This window comes from Neolamprologus brichardi, chromosome 22 (genome assembly GCF_056152115.1).
Source record: "Neolamprologus brichardi isolate AB-2024 chromosome 22, ASM5615211v1, whole genome shotgun sequence".
NCBI classification, from domain to species: Eukaryota; Metazoa; Chordata; class Actinopteri; order Cichliformes; family Cichlidae; genus Neolamprologus; species Neolamprologus brichardi.
Genome location: NC_142124.1, coordinates 25,521,540 through 25,542,767, shown reverse-complemented (window position 1 = coordinate 25,542,767; position 21,228 = coordinate 25,521,540). Strand labels below are relative to the sequence as shown.

The 21,228-nt window shown below is 40.0% G+C and overlaps 1 protein-coding gene across 6 annotated transcripts in view; it reads right to left on the bottom strand.

Annotated features, from left to right (window-relative positions):
* LOC102794632 (receptor-type tyrosine-protein phosphatase U-like) overlaps positions 1–21,228 on the bottom strand; it is a 257,206-nt gene that overhangs the window by 107,449 nt on the left and 128,529 nt on the right. For all 6 annotated transcript variants that reach the window (XM_087835513.1, XM_087835515.1, XM_087835514.1 and 3 more), the window contains exons 3-4: positions 16,939–17,210; positions 3,460–3,541 (exon numbers count right to left, since the gene is read on the bottom strand). In XM_087835513.1, the coding sequence (XP_087691639.1) occupies positions 3,460–3,541; positions 16,939–17,210 (354 nt within the window). The remainder of the gene's footprint in view (positions 1–3,459; positions 3,542–16,938; positions 17,211–21,228) is intronic.

The following is a 21,228-nucleotide window of genomic DNA, read 5'->3' as shown; positions in this document are numbered from 1 at the left end:
TTTCTTACTACCTGTAATTTATTGCAGATTACTTGTATTTGCTTAATTGTTTACTAAATGTTTGAGGTGTGAAATAAACAGCAATGGAGCAAAATATGGGTGTGTATGGTTGGAGGATGTGTTTGTGCGTGCGTGTGCGCACGTGGGGGGGGGGACATTTTTCTTGTAAAACAAAGGGGGGCCTAGCAAAAAAAGTCTTGGGCGACTGCTCTGTCTACTGGCTGGTGTTTCGCTCCTCTGGTATTCCTGCTCTTTCTGCGCCCCGCTCATGTACTGAGCCATACATGAGTTGATCTTAGCCGCAATGATGCCAGACAGTGGCATATTTCAACATTTGCATAGATTAGTGCATTTCCATTACAGGAAATACAATATAGTATCTTAAAAATACTATTAAAAATACGCAATATATCACAGACCCACCCAACAGCCAATCTAATTTCTCTTTGCTTGTTTCTGCAGGCTGTTAGAATAGAGTGCTGGAAACATTTCTAGACTAATTTTGGCCTGAGCAAGCATTCATTTAGGTTTTTACGCTTCCAAACACTCTTTAAACAATGAGAGTGGGTAACACAGCTACCCCTTAAAACAACACTAATGAACAACATTCTGAATATAATGAGAAAATAATAACCTACATTATATAAAACACAGAGCATACTGAGAAATTCCCTCTGTGGCGTTAGCAGGATATGTACTGTGGGAATGATTTCTACTGGCTAACCAATGTGATGGGCAAAATTTAATTCAGACACTTTCATGCTTGGTTTCCACGGTAACTAACAGCAACATCTGCAGAGAATGGGATGATAGAAACTGCATCGAAAATGTTACCTTTTTGCTCGTGTTTCTCTTTCCTTCTCTCGGCCTTTTGGTGCTCCGTCCATTCAATCAGCATAGTAACAGTAAGTAATTTCAGGTGCATATCTCAAACCACAACTAGCTCATTTCTGGCTAACGTGGCATTAAAAGAATGAAAAATTAACAGAATGGATACCCAATGGACTTTTGTTGTTGTTCCACCCTGAGTATTTTGTATGGAGAAAACAAGCCAACTTTAAAGTCTTCTCTAAAAGACTAACAGTCTCAGGGCCAATTATAGAAGGAGTCATTTGAGGATGAGGCAGTTGCATTAATAGTGACAGAGAAAATTTAATTTAAATCTAAAAGCCTAGTAGGTTGGATATGTGACTTAATTAATAGTGTTAAACATAAAAAGAGCCAAGGTAAATTGAGTCTCAAATGTATTCTGTCTGTCTGAAATGCTGGCTTTTTAAATTAGTGATGCTGCCTCTGCCTCCGTGATGCAGAAGAGATTGGTTTGACTGAAACACGTGTTTAGAATAAAGGCACGGACTCCAGGGGAAAACAAGACAAATGTCAAATGAGTGGGAATGTAAACCGAGTAGCGGTTGCTTTTGAGCTGAAGCTTTCCTAAAGGGGCATACTATTATTCTTGTTGCCTGCAGGGAAATTTGCACTGCCTTACTAATGTTTACTTACATCTTTGTATGTGTGTGTGTGTGTGTGTGTGTGTGTGTGTGCATTTGCTGTTGCAGCTATACGTCAAGTGCAAAACTCTGTGCACGTGTATGCGTTTTTCTGTTCTAGATTTTTGTTTGTGTGTGGACATGCTTGGTTGAGCACAGATGAAACACATGAATCATGTGCTTCATGATTCATGTGTTTATGCTGCACATATAATATGTTGCAGCGCCTTGGAGGGACATTGTCCCCTAATGTGAGCTTAGAGGCATGTTGAGGATCCAAACGCCACCATCTGCACGAAGGCTAAACTCAGCCTGGCTCACATATTGAGGGGCTTTGGCAAAGGCACCTGCCACCACTCCATCACTAATCACCATGGACAAGTATCCTACTCCTCTCAGGACAGGGTAACAGAGGGCAAGTGCTAAAGTTTGAGCTGAGCTTCGATTCGGAAAAAAAAAGAATCTGCATGCTGGTTTAAGAAAGGGTTTTAGCTCCTCTGTCGGTTTCCCAGTGTGGATTCAATGAATTATATAATGTGGCCTCGCTGATTTTTAGCAGTGCCAGTAGCCCTAGAAAACGAGATCTGAATTTCATGAGCTCATAAATACTCCACATTATCATTCATTAGCATTTTCCCACATTTAAGCAGCTAAAAACAATATTTCCATTCCCGCTCCCTTCTTACTGAAAGCCAGACTGGATGTTAGTTATAAAGATTGGAATACAGAAGTACTTGGTTTCTGAACAGTACGAATGTCGGTATTTCTGGGTCGTTCAAGCACGACTTTACTATTCTATTTAAAGCCGCATGAAGAGATTTTTGACCACAAGGGGGCAGTGAAACAATCTAGAATACAACACATTACAGCGCATCTGGTAATATCATTAAGGGCTTTGTCTTTTTGCTTCTCTGAACAGGGTTACTGGTAGACAAGTAGCCAACTACAGTCTCATCAAAAGAATGGAGTTTGATGGCAGTACATGAGATATTAGTGAAATACAAAACGATTATGCTTTGTTAAAAAAACAATGCTTTAAAGTTTAGCACTAGTTTTATATTTTCATTCACTGAAAAGCTACTGTAACTGAATAAGTTGAAGAATAAGCGCACTTACCTGCCAACAATTAGTCATATAATATTTATATATGCTTGATTTAGTTTAAAGATATACCAACACCCAGTGCAGAAATGGCTTATTACAGAGTAATTATGTAATCTAACACTCTGCATCATATCACAACTGGGCAATAATAATTGGTCGAAATTACAGCATTTAAATGACTGAAACTATTATTTAATAAAACACTAACACCGAGCCCATTATCAGTTGATTCTCAGTACTTGCTGTTTTGGCTCCACGTTATCTGTTCTGGAAGTCAGCATGCATTACTGAAGCTTTTGCAATGACCTCTGCTTCCAGGCAGACCAATCAGTTCACATTAAGCTTTTGTCTATGATGCCCAATAGAGCTAATCATCTTGGTAATGGCACAGCTGTAAAGAAAAAGGTCTCCTATGATGGATCCAGCATCAACTACTGTACACACTAAAACACAGTCGGAGAGTGTAATAGTAATTTAACAGAACATAACAGAATTTTCAATAACACCCGTAAACCACCAGCCTCCCGATATCCCAGTGATGCCAAAGAAAAAAACATCTCCCAGAGAGGATCAAAGTACAAACACTGGCTGTCCTTTTCCTGCCTGTAACATCACATTAGCTTTAAAAGCACCCGGCTGGGAGCATAGCGATCAGTAGAAAAGGTCGGCTGTTCTTCCAGGACAAAAGGGACACCTCCCGCTGTGTCATTGTGGGTCTGACACTTGGGCATGTACCAGGTATGTGTGCTGCGGTTGCCCCGCTGTCACCAGAATGGTTTCATAGTCTTCAATCACTTTTCAGAAGCTGTTGAGTTCTGTGGCCTGGACCACCATTGTTATGAGTTGTACAGAAGTGGGTACTTACAACAGGGGTAATTGAGCAGCACTATGTCGTCCAAGGCAATATAACCCTGCCGCTCCTCAGAAACAGTCGCTTCAAAGATGACCTGTGAAGACAAAGGGTAAATTAAATGACTACACCCTGCTGCATGCTGAATGGCAAATAAATTGGTTAAAATTAATATCTAAACGGCTGGCAAGAACAGAAAATTCACATGTTTTGTTTCACTTACTACAAATTTAAAGGGGAATCTTAATTGTAAAGTTTTATCCTGGCTTTACACCATAATCAAGAATGTTTCATTTCCGTTGTGTGGTATTTTTCAAAAGCAGCAATTTAATCACAGCTAAATTAGCATTAATTATTAGCAGAACCTTTTCATCTCTTTAAAACACCAACAGGGAAATGTCAGGCTTTAGTGTAAGCCCTTCAGAATAAAGACGCCAGAGCCCTCTAGAGCCTCTTTTTGTATTAAAAGGTCAAACAAGCGGCAAAGATACCCATTTCAGACCTAAACACTTCTGAATGTAAGGCAGCTTTTTGCAGAGATACAATATCTATGCCTAAAAGTATTATGTAGGGTCAACCTTACAGTGTGAGGCGACTGTTGTTGTGATTTGGCGCAGTATAAATAAAATTTAATTAAATTGAATGAAATTTATGCATATATGCCTACTGTACAATGCAGAGCACTGCCACTGGTAGCCACTTGATTTTTTTAAACATAAACATGCATGTTGTCACTTATAATGTATGCTACTATCTTTATAGAACATGTTGCATGGTGTCATCATATAGTAGCTTGTCCAGCAGAGTGGTTCTGGCACCCGGTGGTGGTGAAGTCATGGGAATATAATGGTTTACAATAAACACACAAATGCCCATTTTATTAATCTGCTGTATTGGGCAGAGCTTTGGAACATGCTCCTGCTGTTGGAAACTGCCAAAGCACGTGCCTCCAGATAAAAAACAACAAAACAAAAAAGGTACATGATGTTGAAAATCCTGAAAAGCAACAAGTGGATCTCTGAGTTAGGATTTCTCTGTCACAAATAAAAGGTAGCCAGCACTACAGAACAGGTGGAGGGGGGGACTTAGCCACTAATAGCTGCCATTCTGAATAATAGTAATGCCAGAAGTAGGAACTGCTCAAGTACATGTACCTACAAACATTCCACCATAAATGCAAAGTTAACGCAATCTTGCTGCCTTAAAATGACAGAGGTCAAAACACTTTTGTTCAATGCATCACCATGTCTCCTCTGTTGACATATACTGGTGAGCAGTAATCAAGTTAAATAATCTTAACTTGAATACTGTTAAGACGACAGAGCAATTTGTGATCTACTAAGCCCAAACGTTCAAGGTTCAGGCGCTGTACAATTTGATATGTTATAAATGTAGACAAAACCCCTATGAATCCTTACATGACTAAAGATCTCTTTCCGTTCCCCGTTGGCCCTTTTATTAAATCATCTGCAGGAGTTCTTAAACACAGCCTAAATATTCAGTCAGTCATCTAAATGAGCCAGCCACACGCAGCGACTCGGAGTGAACGTGCAGGCCTCCCAGCATGCAACAAAGTCATTCTAGGTTTCCGAGTAGTAATTACAGTCAACAGATCACAAATCATTCCCGCCGCAAGCAAGTCTTCACTTTGTACTACAGTATGACAAACTCTGAACTTGGGGATTGAGTGCATTAACACCTGGTAAGATGAAAGATGTAGCTGTGCTCTGATTCAGACATTTCACCCACACTTAATACTGCTAGTTGTCTATGCTAAAGTCCGGTGGAAGTCAGACTGTGACCGTGTACTTAGACAGGCAATAGAGTGCAATGTTGACAATACATCAGGCTTTAAGTGCCTGAGGCAAATCAATAGCACAAAAGGCTTTGGCAGATGGATACAGACTAAGGCTTTCTTTCCACTAATTTATTTTTATTTTTCATTCCTATGTCAGGCCATTAAAGACGTCTGACCGATTAACTCTACAATTCATCACGCGTCAACACACCCACCACCATCGATTCACTCAGCTCCATGCTTTGAGCCATCATTAAGCCCCTCCACATCTGCCCTCACTTATAGACGAGTGTGTGTCGCTATGACTGTGTCAGACGCTGAGGAATAATGTTGGCATGCAGTAGCTATGCATACTCACACAAGTCATTATACAAACGTTACAGTAGAATCCCCTTGCAGTATTTACAAATAATATAATAATACCCACATTTAAGCAGCTAAAAACAATATTAGGACTGACAGAGAAACACTACTGGTGGCCAGAAGCTTGGCGCCACTATCAAAGCTATAAACAAACATGTTAAAAAAAAAAAAAAAAACTAAATCAAAACTGAAGCAGACTGTATGAAAATCAAAATTTGTGCCATTGCCAAATCTATCTATCTATCTATCTATCTATCTAATTTAGACCTGCAATGCATTGCATTGGGTTTTATATACGATTGCAAATATTATGTAAAAGCTACTCTATGTATATAAGCTGTATTAAAAGACAGAAACAATGCATAGAGAGAAAACATATAATACTCATATAAGTATGCAAAAAGCAAAATCTATTTCAACAAGCAGTATAAAAGATGGATTTGTCCAACTGAAAATCTCAAATTCAAGGTCATTCTCCAGCCTTCTCTCAGCTTCGTTTCTGTCTACTTTGTTATGACAAAAACAGGCCATGGCCGCCACCCCCCCCCCCCCAAAAAAAAAAACAAAAAAAAACAACAACAAACAAAACAACCAAAAACTAACGCTGCAAACACACCTGTGATGTGTGAATAAAGGTTTGGTGTACTGCGAGCAGCAGGGTGCCATCTCTCAGGAAGGAGCCCTGTGTCATTGTCAGCAACCAAAGGAAATGACATGAGAGGTGCATCCAAATCAGAAAGCAAGCTCAGCTACGAGGCAGTGGAGACAGTTGAGAACAGTGCTGCACAAGGGCAGTTACATTTGAGGTAAAAAATCATGCAAGCATTTTTAATATGCACCTCCTGTGGCATCGTGTTTGGCTCATAAAATTCAATGCTAGAGAATTGATAGCAGACTAACAAATAACACATTGATAGCAGACTAACAAATAACACATTGATAGTAGACTAACAAAATCCATACAACGTCCCATTAGGCCTTCGCTATGAATACATAAAATGAAGAGTGGACGCTGTAAACTAGATTGCAATAAAAACAAGATTTGCACAGTAATTAATATTTTTAGGTTTAGTTTTTATTGCAGAATTGCAGGAAACATTTTTGTGTGCACACTAATAAAGAAGCTACCATTTGACACAGACACCAACATTCTTCATGAATTTATTTAATTTAACCAGTTATTAGAATTTTTGATGAATGTGTTGAATAAAAAGGAGAAGGATGTCCTGTTTAATTGACTTCTTCAAGTAAACTTAAACTAACACTACTGATCTATATTGGCTTTGTCGCATTAAAACATAAATATATGAGAAGCAAGTGGCCCTGCCACTTTCCTTTAACAGGCTGAGGATGAGTACAGTGCCTCCACTGCAGTGTGATATAAAGGACCAGACAGCATATGCTGAAGGCTTTCTTTCCTTCTGTGTGTGGACTTAAATGTGTTTATGCAGTCACATTGAAGGGACTTGAAGGGACACAAAGAAAGAACCCACGATATAAATCATGAAATTTTAAAGGGAAAACTTAGTTTAATGTTAAAGTAAGGTTACTGTTAGGTTCAGGTAAGTCTATGTTCCTTTGAAATGATGAAAATTGAACTGTGCGTGTGTTACATTTTCCAAATATTTAGTCTTCAAAAATCTAATCATTCAGAACAAACTGATAAAAACTGAAAATGTTCCACACGGTTTGGTGCATAATAATTTGGACAGTAACATTATTGTCACAATGGGAATCACTGCTCTGTCTCACCCTGAGATACTTTTTGAGACCCAGGCAGTCGCTTCTTGTGGCTGATTTTTTGTAGATCATTCTACCTTCAGATTTGTCTTCAGTAAATGGAATGCACATCTAGTTAGGTTCTATCCATCTAGAAGTCCTAGAACTGCTTTTGTGGCATATTCTGGGTCATTATTCACTAGCAGTACATGCTCCTACTGAAATATAGTTTGGTCTGTTTTTCCTGTTGGCTGAGAAATGAAATGAAAATTACAGTGCTTTAAAAAAGTGTTGCAGGTGCAAAAATGCCAAAAAATGCTGCAAAAATGGTAAAAACATATTTTAGCCCATTGCTAGGTGGTTACTAGGCGACAAGACTGTGTAGTCATATATCATGTATAGCTCAACTTTTGAGCACATAAATAAGATATGATTATTAAAACAATGGGATCCTTTCATAAAGCATTGTAGGTGCATAAATGCAAAAAAAATGGTCATTTTAACATCATTAACATAAACCTTCAGAGTGAACTGTTGTAAAATGGCACTATATGAATAAAACTTATGTGAGCTGAATAATTTTGTAATTAAATGAATATAATTCTACAGATAACTAGAAGAGAAATTCTTAAAATTCTTACTTAACCTCTTATATGTCAGATAGAAATTAATACAGTCAAGTTAACAATGTCTGTTGCTGTTAATGCTAACTGTACTTGCAGTTGTATCAGTTCTTTGCAATAATACAAGTTTCAGGAGGATGCTTATAATATGAAAAAGAAGCAATATGTTGCTCTGTTTCAGTCAGCATTAAATGAATAAAGCTTTGATACGCTGGGGAATGTGGAGCTGTTATCAGTGAGATAAAATTGTGCTGGGCTAGATTTGGAGTGAAGCCCTCATGCTTAGGTAAGCTATGTGATGGCAGACCTTGCCACTACCAATAAAACAACTATGAGAGGTAATAGCTTAATGCAAATACATTGAATGACTATTGCAGAAATAAAGAAATGTTGGAAAGACAATTCTTGTCTGGTCTGTTTTCTTTTCTTTTTTTAAAAAAATCCAATTTACGTAAGCTCTTCTGTAAACTGGCTTTAGAACATCAAGATGTTTTTCCAGAAGTCCAACATTTACAAATTTTGTTTTAAAAGTGTCTAAAACAAAACAACAAAAATTGAGAGGGTGACCTTTTGCAGCTACTAAGTAAGAGAGGTAAGTAACGAAGGAGAGAAGGAAATTTATAGGGGTAGGGTAAGGGTGTAATACTGAGATACATTCAGGATTAAGACAATGTGATCAAGAGGACAAAGAGTAAAAAAAATAAAGGGTGAATTTTTTAAAAGAGTGTTACAGAGAAAAAACTTTTTTTTTTTTTCAAAGAGCACATTTTTTTCTTCCAGAAACCAAGATGACAGAAAGTGAACCTGTCTGAACTCATTTCTCTTCTGTCCCTCAAAGTCCACTCTCAAACAGCAAGTCTCTTCACCAGAGTCAAGCAGAGTCAGGCAGAGGGTCATGAACTCAGTCAAATGACACCTAATGATTTAATCAGAGACTCAGCAGTGCAAGCTTATCTTCCATTACAGGTGCAATGAAACACGGCTATAGTCTTCATCTTTTAAGCTGCGAGAGGAAGGACCTGTTAGTAATGGTTATTAATTGACTGATAAGGCCGCATGTTTAGGACACCTGAGTGTTAAAAAAACTATATACAAAGTCTGAATTAAACAAAATATACACAGAATTAGTGACAAAGGGCAAAAGTCAGATTTATTCTCGGCAATGAGGACCAAGCTCTGGCAACGGTTGTACGGGGACCAGATACCTCACAGCAACAAGACAGATACCCCATACTCCAGAATGAGCTTCCACAGGACACCCTGAGGGACGAGGTTCAATACCTACAGTCTACACGTGTTTGCCCAACACATGTAGACTTGTTGGGCAAACCCGGATACACCTTCAAATACCCTTGAGGGAATACTCCAGTGTTCCATGACCAGGACAAAAACCACAATGTTCCTTCAGAATCTGAGGTTTCAACTAACAGACACACTCACCTCCTCCTGGCATGGGCCTAACCAGTAAAGCTGAGAAACCCCTGAAGTTTGAACATACTCGCCAGCCCCCCTTCATGAAAAGGGGAAGTAGAACCACAGTCTGCTAATCCAGAGGCCCTGTCACCGACTAACACACAGTGTTGTAGAGTGGTGTCAGCCACAACAGCATCACGATATCTAGGGCCCTGATAAACTCAGAGAGAATCTCACCCACCCAAGAAGATCTGCCACTAAGGAGCTGATTATTTACCTCAGTGACCTCACCCCGAGTGATTTGTTCCTATGCTCTCGGTCGACTATAGAAGGCATGTCAGGGGGATTGAGGAGCTCTTCAAAGTAGTTCTTCTATCATGTCCTCAGTTCAGCAGAGGTCAGCAGAGTCCCATCAGCCCTCCTTGCTTTGGCTACTGCCAGAGTTGCAGTAACCTTACTGCATGGTAGCAATAGCCCTTTTAGGGTTTTTTTGTCCATAAAATGTTTGTAAAGCACATTTAGCCTGGCCCTTCACCTAGAACACATTTACCTTGGGAGACCCTACAGGGCCAACGACAACACTGCTTCTAGTATCACCAGGGTACACCAATCCCTCTGCAAGATAAGGTGGTGATTCATTCTATTTCAAATGAAAGGATACAATAGAAATAAAAATAGATATAAAAAAGACATAAAAGCACACACAGCAATTATTATTGTTTCATGCATTACTGGGCTAGTCTGTTTTCTGCTTCTGGACGAGTGGTTGAAGAATCACTTCTTCTTATCAGAAACAAAGTACTTATAAATGTATGTGTGCTCATGATGCAGAAGAATATATGTCAGACTCTCCAGGACTCTAAGTACTTGTCTCCTAGATTCCTTAATTATAATATTTGATTAAACATACTTTCACAGTTTGAATTAAAACTGGATCTTTTTTATTGTCATTTTTGATATAGTCTTTTTAAATGTGGCTGTGTCCTGATCCAAGATAATAAAATAAAGCCATGCTAACTTAAACCTTGATTTTTGTATAAGAAACTGTTGGTATGGAGCACAAAAGATTATTATACAGTTTCCGAAATTAATTTTTTTTCTAAAACTACATTTCCTCTACTACAGCCCACAGAGTTGGACAGCTCATAGTTTGGATAAGTTGTCCTGTCTCTAAATAGATGTGTATCATCTTCTAAGAGGACTTCCTGCCAAAAAGTTGGATACATCAGAAAATATCCTATTTTCAAGGACAAAATATGTTAACATTATATTAACAATGGACATGTAGAATCCGGAACTATTGGCCACGAAATTTAAAATCTTATATCAGTTAAAGCCTAAATGCTGAAGGCCAGGAGCACCTCAGATCACGATCCAACATATCTCTGAAGCAGCCTGTCTTCCCTCAGGAGGTGTTGACACCCAATGTTTATTGGGTATGCTTTGAATTTAATCTATTTAATCTCTACCACCAGTACCACCAGCAGCTGCTTAGGGATGCACTTTCTCCCCCGAGTCCTCTGATATGGTGGTCCTACCCCTGTGTGGAGCTGCTGCTCTGTGGCCTGCTGCGGCTAATCTGTTGGCTGGCAGTGCTGGACAGTGATCTTTATCAATAGCACTGAGCAGATGGATGTGTGGACCCCTGTGGGGCCTCTGGAGAATACTAAAAAGAGTCGCAGAGCCTCTCTCTAGGCTCAGCCCTTCGCGCAACAGATAGACACACTTGGTTCCTTTGTTTAAGCCTCTTCACTCATCTGCACACATTTACCTGCTTCATTACCTGGTGCCAATCATCCAGGTTTATAGGACAAATAAAGCAATCTGTCCTGTGTCTACATGCCTGGTGGAAGGACTTTAGAGAGCGGTGCCTTCTCATCACTCACACATCTTGAACATACGTCACCGAGGTAGTAGATTACATTGCTTATGCATGCCTGCATGAATGGTAAACACTGCAGAGCTAAGCAAACTCCCCATCTGGTCTCACTTGTCTGATTGTTCTCGTTAGCTCCCCCCTCCTGCCTCCACCTTCCCCTTTGCTACAGTCCGTGGCATGCAAACTTCTAACATCCATAGAGAAAGGAAGAAAATCATTACTTTAAATCATTTTGGCTGTTGTGAGAGTCGCTCAGGACAGAAGAGCTGAGGATGGTAAAGCTCAGGCTGTCCTCATTGATCTGTGCAACCCTCTAATCTCATTAACTGGCTCTTGATTTATTGAGATGGGGCTCAGAGTGCATCAAGGTTATGGAAGCAAACACCCGGACTGCTCCCCCGCGCTGAGGGTCGCATGGAATTGAGGTCAATTGACTATTCGCTGCACCCACGCTCCCACAATCCCTTACACCGGCTATTGCCTTCTCATTAACGGCAATTTGGGGGTGGGGCGAGGTGAATGGTGTTGGAGGCGACAGGCTTAGTGGGAAGAAAGAGAGCATTAGGGGATAAATTATCAGCCCTAATGAGGTGAGGCAGGACTGGATCCAGTCATCAGAATCTTACAAGCTACACAACGGTGCTAATAATGCAGCACCGACAATACAGGCATCAAACATAGCTATTGATTACACTGCAGCACACAGGTAAATTGACCAATAAATAAAGATACAACCCAAACACACACCCACTGTAATTATACAGCTATTGAGCCACTGTGATATATGACAGAGGCAATTTGCTATTTGTTGCATATGGTTTGAGTAATTGGGAGCGTGATAATAATGCTGTTACAGCTGACAGCAGCCATGTTTTAATAGCTATAGCGCAGGTGTGAATGTGTGCATGAATGGTTGTCAGTTTCTCTGTGTTAGCCCTATGATAGACCAGGGAGTCCAGGGAGTACCCCTTGCCCTATGACAGCTAAGATAGGGTCCAACAGCTCCATGGATGAATGGATGGATGGAGGGAGGGATGGATGAGAAATTGGCTTAAAAGACTAAAGCTGAAGACGAGCTGATAATGCCAAAGGCTGACAAAACCTCACCTTGTTTCCACTGACATCTCAAGGAAGGAAAGAATGACTAAATAATGACCTTATGACTAAATAAATACGCTAAAACTAATCTGCACTGGAAAACACAGTGTATATATGACATCAGTGTTAAAAATATTGATATAACTGCCACTAAAAAAAATGCAAAATGGGGCATGAAAAGCAAACTGTGTGTATCTATTCCTGAAACTGTTTTATTATATTAGTACGTGTGATATTTGTCCAAAGTTGATTCTGTTCATCTGGACGTAGCGTTTTCAGTGGGAGAAACGGTACTTCTTGAAGTCACTTCCTTTCTCTATGGATGTTAAAAGCCACAGAGACAGAGACTAAGCGAAAACCTGTAGTGATCCCGTATGTGTCCGGAGCATCGGAAAAGTTGAGACGCATTTTTTCTAAACACCAGGTCTCTGTGGCTTTTAAACCCCAAAACACGCTGCACCAAAAATTGGTCCACCCCAAGGATCGGGCCCCCGACACAAACAGAGTAACATAGTGTACGCTGTTAAGTGCCAGGAGGATTGCCAGGATTTATACATCGGGGAAACCAAACAACCTTTGGCGAAGCGGATGGCACAACACAGAAGAGCTACCTCGTCTTTACACCTACAGGCCAGTGGACACTCTTTCAAGGATGAGGATGTACACATCTTGGACAGGGAGGAACGCTGGTTTGAGCGCGGAGTCAAGGAGGCCATTTATGTGAAAAGGGAAAGACCATCTCTGAATCGAGGAGGGGGCCTAAGGGTACATCTTTCACCATCTTACAATGCTGTGATTGCAGCCATTCCCCAACTATCTGTGAATGGTACTCATGGCCATTGATCAGTGGTTGTTGATCAATGGTCATGAGAATTTGCATAATTATGATGAAGATGACCTCCCAGCCCATTGTTCCTTCAGTGGGCTGGTTTCAGTCATAATGCAAATGTACTGTTTATAGGATTGGGGAAACCTGCAGTCAGCTGAGACTGAAGAAGTCACTTGGATGAGTGACGAAACGTTTCTCCCACAAAACGCTACGTCCAGATGAACAGAATCAACTTTTGGAGATTTACTTACCTGGATGATTGAGAATGCATCAAGATGTGTGATATTTGTATTTGCTAAATGTCTTTTAATCACTGTTAGTTATCATTTTACTAACAGTGTAACATCAGTGTCACTCATGGGAATACAGTGGTTCTATTTTGTACATCCATAAAGTCAGAGTAACGGGAAACCACAGAAGAGAACTGCAGCAGCCTTGAAGAGCAAACTGAGCTTCATGGTAAAATCAGATCTGCAACGCTTTAACAAAAAGTGAGTCACAGCTCTGTGAGGGGCTCCTGTGTTTATGTCAAATTTACATTTATTTACATGGATTACCTAGAAGCACAACATTGCTAGATTGAACCAGCTTCAAGTTTAAATGTTGCTCCCCTTCCATGTATTAAAATGCATCAAAAAACAGTTGGGGCTCTTGGCGGTTTTTTTACACTAACAGTTTTTGACTCCTGTAAAAATGTGGTTGGTAAATGCGGACATCTCCATTGTTAGGCTCCAACTTGCTAATTTTTTGTTCTTTTTCCAAGCAGAATACGGCAGGAATACAAATCATCTTTTTTATGGTCACATATTATTAAGATCAAATGAATTATCGGTCCTGCAAATATGACTTTATGTTTAAAGGCATTATGTTCACCTGCTTCTGCTTTGTGATAAGAGATTTGTGATTGAGAGCAGCCAGGCATACTGGGAAAAGAGACGCCGTCATCGTATTTAATTCAAGAGATTAATGAATTCTGATTGGTGCAGGTAAGTAAGTAACATCACAAATAAGGGAATTCACATCTGTAAAACAAGCTAAACTTTTTCATTGTAGCACAACCGACGATGAGTTGATGGAGAAGCTAATTTTAGATGGAAGTCCGATTCTGACCACTTACAGTGTTTATTGTCATTTAACCTCAAATCAGAAAGAATACTCTTTTAAACCAACTCCAATTTAGGATGGAGAATCGCCACTGCTAATGAGAGCTGGGGCTCTTTCCACAGCTAAGCAATCTTCAGCAGTTTTAGGGAAGGCACAGCATCAATGGAGGAGTCAGGCAAAGGCCATGTTTGCCTTTGTGGTTTTTTTCCCAACATGTATCAGCTGTGCCGTGTACATTTTTCAACCCTGGTTGTAACTTTCAAAATTAAGGTTTTTCCTGTGTCATTTGGGGAAAACAATTTGAAGTGTGTGATAGTGCCATCTTGTGCTGATTCTAAATGCATTGAAAACACGAGAGATTTCTGGACACACAAACATAATCTTTCCTCACCACTTGGATCACTTGCTAGATTCGGCTCCCTGCAGTTTTGTGTACTTCCCAAAAATCAAATGTGGAAGGACTTTTGGTTTAACAGAATGGAGCCACTGAGAAGATAAAGATACAGGGTGTGCTGAAATTCATCCAAATGCTGATTTTTGCTCATTTTCCACCATATTTAGAATGAATTAGGGAAAAACTATAGATTAGAGTTTAATTCTGTTTTCTGCATGAGCACAATTTATTCCATTCCAACTTTTCATTAAGCCAAAAAGTTCATATAGAAGTGAAGTAGAAATGAACTGGATGAACTTTGCCTACAAGTTAGAACCTGCAATAGAACATGTAACAGACCTGGGTCATTTTCACATATCAACTGTATGCAGCTGATCGCAGCAAATGAAGAGGGGCTCCTCCCCGCCTCTACAAAGATCTGCAGATGTGGGTGATGCACAGTCTGACACAAAAGCAGACTGTTTTCTAAATTTGTCATGTAGGAATCTACTATAGTAGAATATTTATTTGTTGTTGGGTTTTTTTTTCCATTATAATTGACATACTTATATTAAATACTGAGGTTATATGGCACATTTGGCTAAATAGCATGAGTGGGACGGGGATTTCAGAATTGTGTGTTATTGAAATTGGTGATTGCGACTATTTGCAATGACTGGCAACCACTGATATTTTCTAGTCACGAGGAGGTGTTCTATTTTTACTGTTTTGCGACTCAGCCATTAATGTCAGAACTGTTCTGCCGTTAAACATCTCACCAAGACTGTAGCTGAGCAGCCCCTTGACAAACTGCATTAATCAGCCTATGGCTGACTGTGGTTGCATATGACATATGCGGACGTATGAATTTCCTTGTTCCAGATATGATCTAGAACAGGGAATACAAACTGTAACTGTTCAACAGGATACGATGAATATGATAGACTGAAGGAGTCTTGTGTAGTTTTAGTTCATAAAATAAATCCCAAATAAAATGTAAATGAATATGATTGCATATTGTATTATTTTGTTGCTGTAATGGTATGTTAAATGTATGGTACATGTATGTACTGTACGTTACATATTTATTATTTAGTTGTGCTTAAATATTTTTGTTTCTTGTGCCCAGTCTTCCCTGGCTCAGACAAGACAATATCTCATCATCATCATCATCATCATCAGCATAACCATCATCGTAATAACTGTAATCATCACCACTAGTGGTTGGCACTCACCACATCATACCACAAGTCCTGCAGTTTTGCTCATATTCAGTTGTCTGACCATGAAAAATGTCCTTTGTTATCAAAGCTGACGTTCACAGGTGGGGTTGTTCATGTTTAGTCAACCTGACAATTAAACACTACCAGAAATACGAGAATATGAAAAAGCATGAAAAAAGCAACAGCTCTCCTCTCTCTTTGATGGGAAGTTGTAAACAAGCGAGACAGAACAGAAGACTGCACCTCAAACCAGCTCGGTTCAGAAGTATTTTTAACTACAAAAGTACTTTGTTCTGGGACTTCACTGCCCTTCCATGCACATACTTGGAAAACATAAGAAAGCCAGAGCACACCGGCTTTTTACAGAGAACGGAAGGGAAAGCAGCAAAAAACGTCCAGGCAATACCTGGGGGCGATCGTGGCTCAAGAGTTGGGCGTTTGTCTTGTAATCGGAAGGTTGCCGGTTTGAGCCCCGGCTCCGACAGTCTCGGTCGTTGTGTCCTTGAGCAAGACACTTCACCCATTGCCTACTGGTGGTGGTCAGAGGGCCCGGTGCCAGTGTCCGGCAGCCTCGCCTCTGTCAGTCCCCAGGGTGGCTGTGGCTACAATGTAGCTTGCCATCACCAGTGTGTGTGAATGGGTGGATGATTGTGTATAGTGGAAAGCACTTTGGGGTCCTTAGGACCAAGTAAAGTGCTATACAAATACAGACCATTTACCTGACGGACATCAGCCACAATATATTTGGCATTTATGAAACATGTTTAACCACAGCAAAAAAACTGTGGCCAAGCTTTCTGAATGCTTTCGCATTTTAAAGTAGTCAGCGAATCTCTTTTTTCTTCTTCTCCCATTTCACTAATTAGGAAATTAGTGGGTAGAATCACCAAGATTTTTTACAAGATTGAATACTAGAAATTTCCAGTTAGCTACCATCTTATATAAATTTATAAAATATCCAAACATAATTCACCTCAGCTGACAGCTGTCAGAAGTCTTTGGCTCATTGTTGTATTTAACAACACAACTACTGAAACCTCATGTGTTTATGTGTTTGTTACCAGTCTCTTACCTGGTATTCACTGGGCCAGAAAGTGCTCACAGCAAGCTCCACCTGGTGCCACTGGCGACCCTGGGAGCCTGAGATATTCCAAACTGCGCTGCCCTTGGGACCCGAGTTTACCCGGACATAGACTTGGAGGTCCCCGGGGCTGTGGCCATCACGGCTGTATAGGAAGTAGCTGAACTGGATGCAATGAGTGTCGTTCTCACTGAGCGGGAGCAGGAGGAGCTGAGCCCTTTGGCCACCATAATGCTGCGAAGAATTCACCATCATGAAGGACCCTGGTATGAAAAAAAGAAAATTAACACTTATTAGAGAATAGCCTATTTTCTTTTAACTTTAGTTCTCAGTATCACAAAAGACTGCACTCACAGTTTTCATTTACTATCGGCAGAGTCTCACAGGCAGCTTACTGAGAGAACTTGGACAGAGAAAGGGAAGTTTGAAAGTTTAGCGCTGATAAAACTAAACGTCCTTGCCAAGCAGATTCATCTTCTAAACGAGCGGCAGCTACACCTACACCCACTTTACAAACAGCAGCCATTTCAGCATTTTCACCTACCATATAGACATAACTAACCTGAAATATAAAGAAATAACAAGATGCAAGTCTTTGGGCTTCACCTGTAACACCTCAGCCACGGATAGATATGTCAACCCCAGATATGTTAGTTTTGAGCCGCTGAAGAATATCTGCCTTCTTATTATTTTTAAACTGCCAAAAAAGAGCCTGAGAGCTAAAGTTGACAGGTTCAAGGTTGTTACTCGGAATATCTGTGAAATCCTCTCTGGCTATTTGTCTGTATTTGGTCTGTCTCTGCTACCTGCTTTCACAGGGCCATCGGTTTTGCAGCACTGTCTCAGATCTGGTGTGTTCAAAAGGACAGAGTGGATGTCAGATTGGACTTTCATTTTGGACTGAGGTTCACAGAGTCACTGCTGGCTCTCTCATCCCGGCAGCACACCAGAGATTCCCTGGCCATGAGAAGAGCATCACATTATACAGTGGGGAAAATAAAGGGTGAGGCTTGCCTTTGACTGTGGCCTTCAAAACAGTATAAAGTCAGTTTAAAGTGGGAGAAAATGGAATGGAAAATACAATCTTTATTTATTTATTTTTTTACCCATGTTTTCTGCCACAAGCAGATGCCTATTCAGTATTCAAAAACAGCAACGTTTCAACATGACATCTTAATACTTCTACGGCAAACATTTTTTAACAAGCCCAACCCTATATATCAAAGCAAAAATAGCCAAAAACTCACTTTAGAATGAATGATGTTGAAATATTATATGGAGGACAAATAGCTTTGAGTTTGAAATTTCCATTGAAAGAAAGTAATTAAAATAACATTTAGGGATGAGTGTGGATATGGAGTATATAGATACAGGAAGGTCTAGCTTATGTGGCAAGAGTGGTTTTATAAACGAGTTCTGTAAACAGGTATCCATGGAATTTAAAATCGATAAATTGAAATTTTGAAATATTCGGTCACTCTTGGTATGCGTAAAATCCATTTCATGTTTGAGCTGCAGCGGTAGTTTAAGACCTTCTAAAAAGCTGTTTATCCTGTAAGAGCTGATTATAAGATGGATAGGCAGTGGCATTTGGGCTCAATAAATGTTCAAATTACACCAAAAAAACAGTTATAAGCAGTTTGCAATGTTGCTTTTAGATGTCTTGAGTAATTTCTAAAGCTCTTCTTTAATCAGAATTGTTTTAAGCTGAACTTCTTTTTGTATTACTTCTAGAACCAGTTTATTATTGGGCTGATATATGTATCAGTATCTGCATTTCTAACATCCAATAAGTAACACCAGAAACACCATTTACCCATGATATGAGTGTTGACGTTACATAGTAAAGGTCATTCTGCAACTTCCCATTTGCCAGTACACGTTTGGAATGCCACATGCTCCAAACTGCGTCAGGCTGAGCATAAACATATAAACAGATACTTAATAACTAATGTTAAATAAATTTGTTTGTTTTGATGTTGTAATATCATATTTTTAAATCAGTTGAAATTATGGGTCCCAAGGTCAGTGCACTTTAGAATCACTTAGAATCTTATTTCATTACTTACTTATTATTATACTATCACCATGAAAAACAACAAGCTCTTTCACTGGTGGAAAATCGGTGGAGATACAGAGAAACCTAGAATCTGAAGAAAAGAATGACAGCTGTACAGTACAGTTGGAAATATAATTATTTGATCCTCTGTTTCGAAGTTTGCTGACGTACAAAGAACAATCTCTATTTTTTGTGGTGGTTAATCTGTTCCTCTAGCACAGGGGTGTCGAACTCCAGGCCTCGAGGGCTGGTGTCCTGTAGGTTTTAGATCTAACCCTCGGTCAACACACCTGAATCAAATGATCAGTTCATTACCAGGCTTCTGGAGAACTTCAAGACATGTTGAAGAGGTAATTTAGACATTTAAATCAGCTGTGTTGGATCAAGGGCACATCTAAAACCTGCAGGACACCGGCCCTCGAGGCCCGGAGTTCGACACCTGTGCTCTAGCACACAACAACTCAACTTCCTGTCTGGAAGTTCTCCAGAGGCCTGGTAATGAACTAGTCATGTGATTCAGTTGTGTTGACCCAGGGTGAGATCTAAAACCTGCAGGACACCGGCCCTTGAGGCCTGGAGTTCGACACCCCTGCTCTAGCAGAAAAGCAACCCCAAAGCATAATGTTTCATACTTGATTGTGGGGCCGATGTTCATTGGGTCATACTCTGCATTTCTCTTTTACCAAACATGGTGGGCCCAGTTGATGCCAGATAGCTTAATTTTAAATCTGACCCCAGAACTTTCTACCAATCCTCCTCAGAATCATTTAGAGGGAAAAACGTAAGATGGGCCTTTACATGTGCCTTCTTAAGCAGAGGGACCTTGCAAGATTTAAAACCATTATGGCGTAGCGTGTTACCAGTGGTGTTCTTAGTGACTGTCCCCCCAACTGCCTTCAGATCATTAACAAGCTTTTCTCATGTAGTTTCAGGCTCATCCACCACCTTTCTTTCTTTCCTTTCATGCTCCAGATCAAGAATGGCTTTGTGATCCTTTTCAGCTTTACACCGATCTATCATCTTGTCCCTCACATCATTTGAAAGCTCTTTGGTCTTGCCAATGGCGGTGGAGATGCTGGAAGACATTGATTCTGTGGACAGGTGTACTTTACACACATAAAATACTAATTCCGCTCACTGGCGTGCCAATCATTTTCTAACTTTTATCTAACTTGTTTTTCCAGATCTTTGGTTGACATTTTTTCTATTTCCATTAAAATGAAACTAACCTAAAATTATATTTTTATGTTTGTTTTTTGAAAGTGGGCAGACTTATGAATTCAGCAGGGGATCAAATAATCTAAATGGAAATGTACAGCTTAGGACAGTGGTTCCCAAACTTTTTTTCCCCCTTTGTTTTACAAGAAAAATGTTCTCAGTGTTGGTGTCGGTCATGGTGTGATTATTTTACGTGTAGTTGTTTTTTCCTGTGTAATAATATTCAACATTGCTATGAATACATTTTTCAAAAAATGCCTCTCTGTGCAAAATGGGTTCAAAAACATAAACAACTGTGGGATACTGTTTGTCTGTGATTTAGACATTGGGAACAAATTGTGGCAGGATCAGCCTGATATTATTTGTATCCTGCTGTAACTTTAGTGTATAAAGAGCTAACATCTCCAAAATGTCAGGAGTAGTTAGTCATTACAACAAGTGTTTGTGAACTAAAAATCAAGAATGTGGGATACTGTTTGTCTGTGATATGAAGAACCCAGCGCTGCTCCCGACGAAGGGAAAACCAATTCTGCAGGGAGACCTACCTCGGCACTTGTGCAGGTGAAACCAAAGGGAAGATATGCTTCATCATATATTCAGTCTTTGGCTTAGAATGAAGTTTGTTTGGAAACATATTCAGCGATGCTTCATCTCCTGCTTTGTGTTTGTGTAGGCGCCTGTGCTAGCAGTGTCCAAGCATTGTTTTTGTTTTTTGTGTTTTTCCCTTTTCATACCGCGCCCCCCTGCAATGGCTCTGCGCCCCCCTAGGGGGCGGGACCCACACATTGGGAAGGTCTTGCTTAGGAGATGAGGTGTGGCAATCAGTGGGGAAAAAATGATAGAAAAGAGCAGAAAAGAGCTATCAGCAGGTTGTGATGTTTTTGTCAAGATCTTGAAATTGTTCAAATCAGACATTCTTTAAAAAAAAATTTTAGAATAGCCCCTAGAGTCCCGTGAAAAGCTGTGAGGACATTCTTAAACATGCTGGATTAGATGAGGAACTT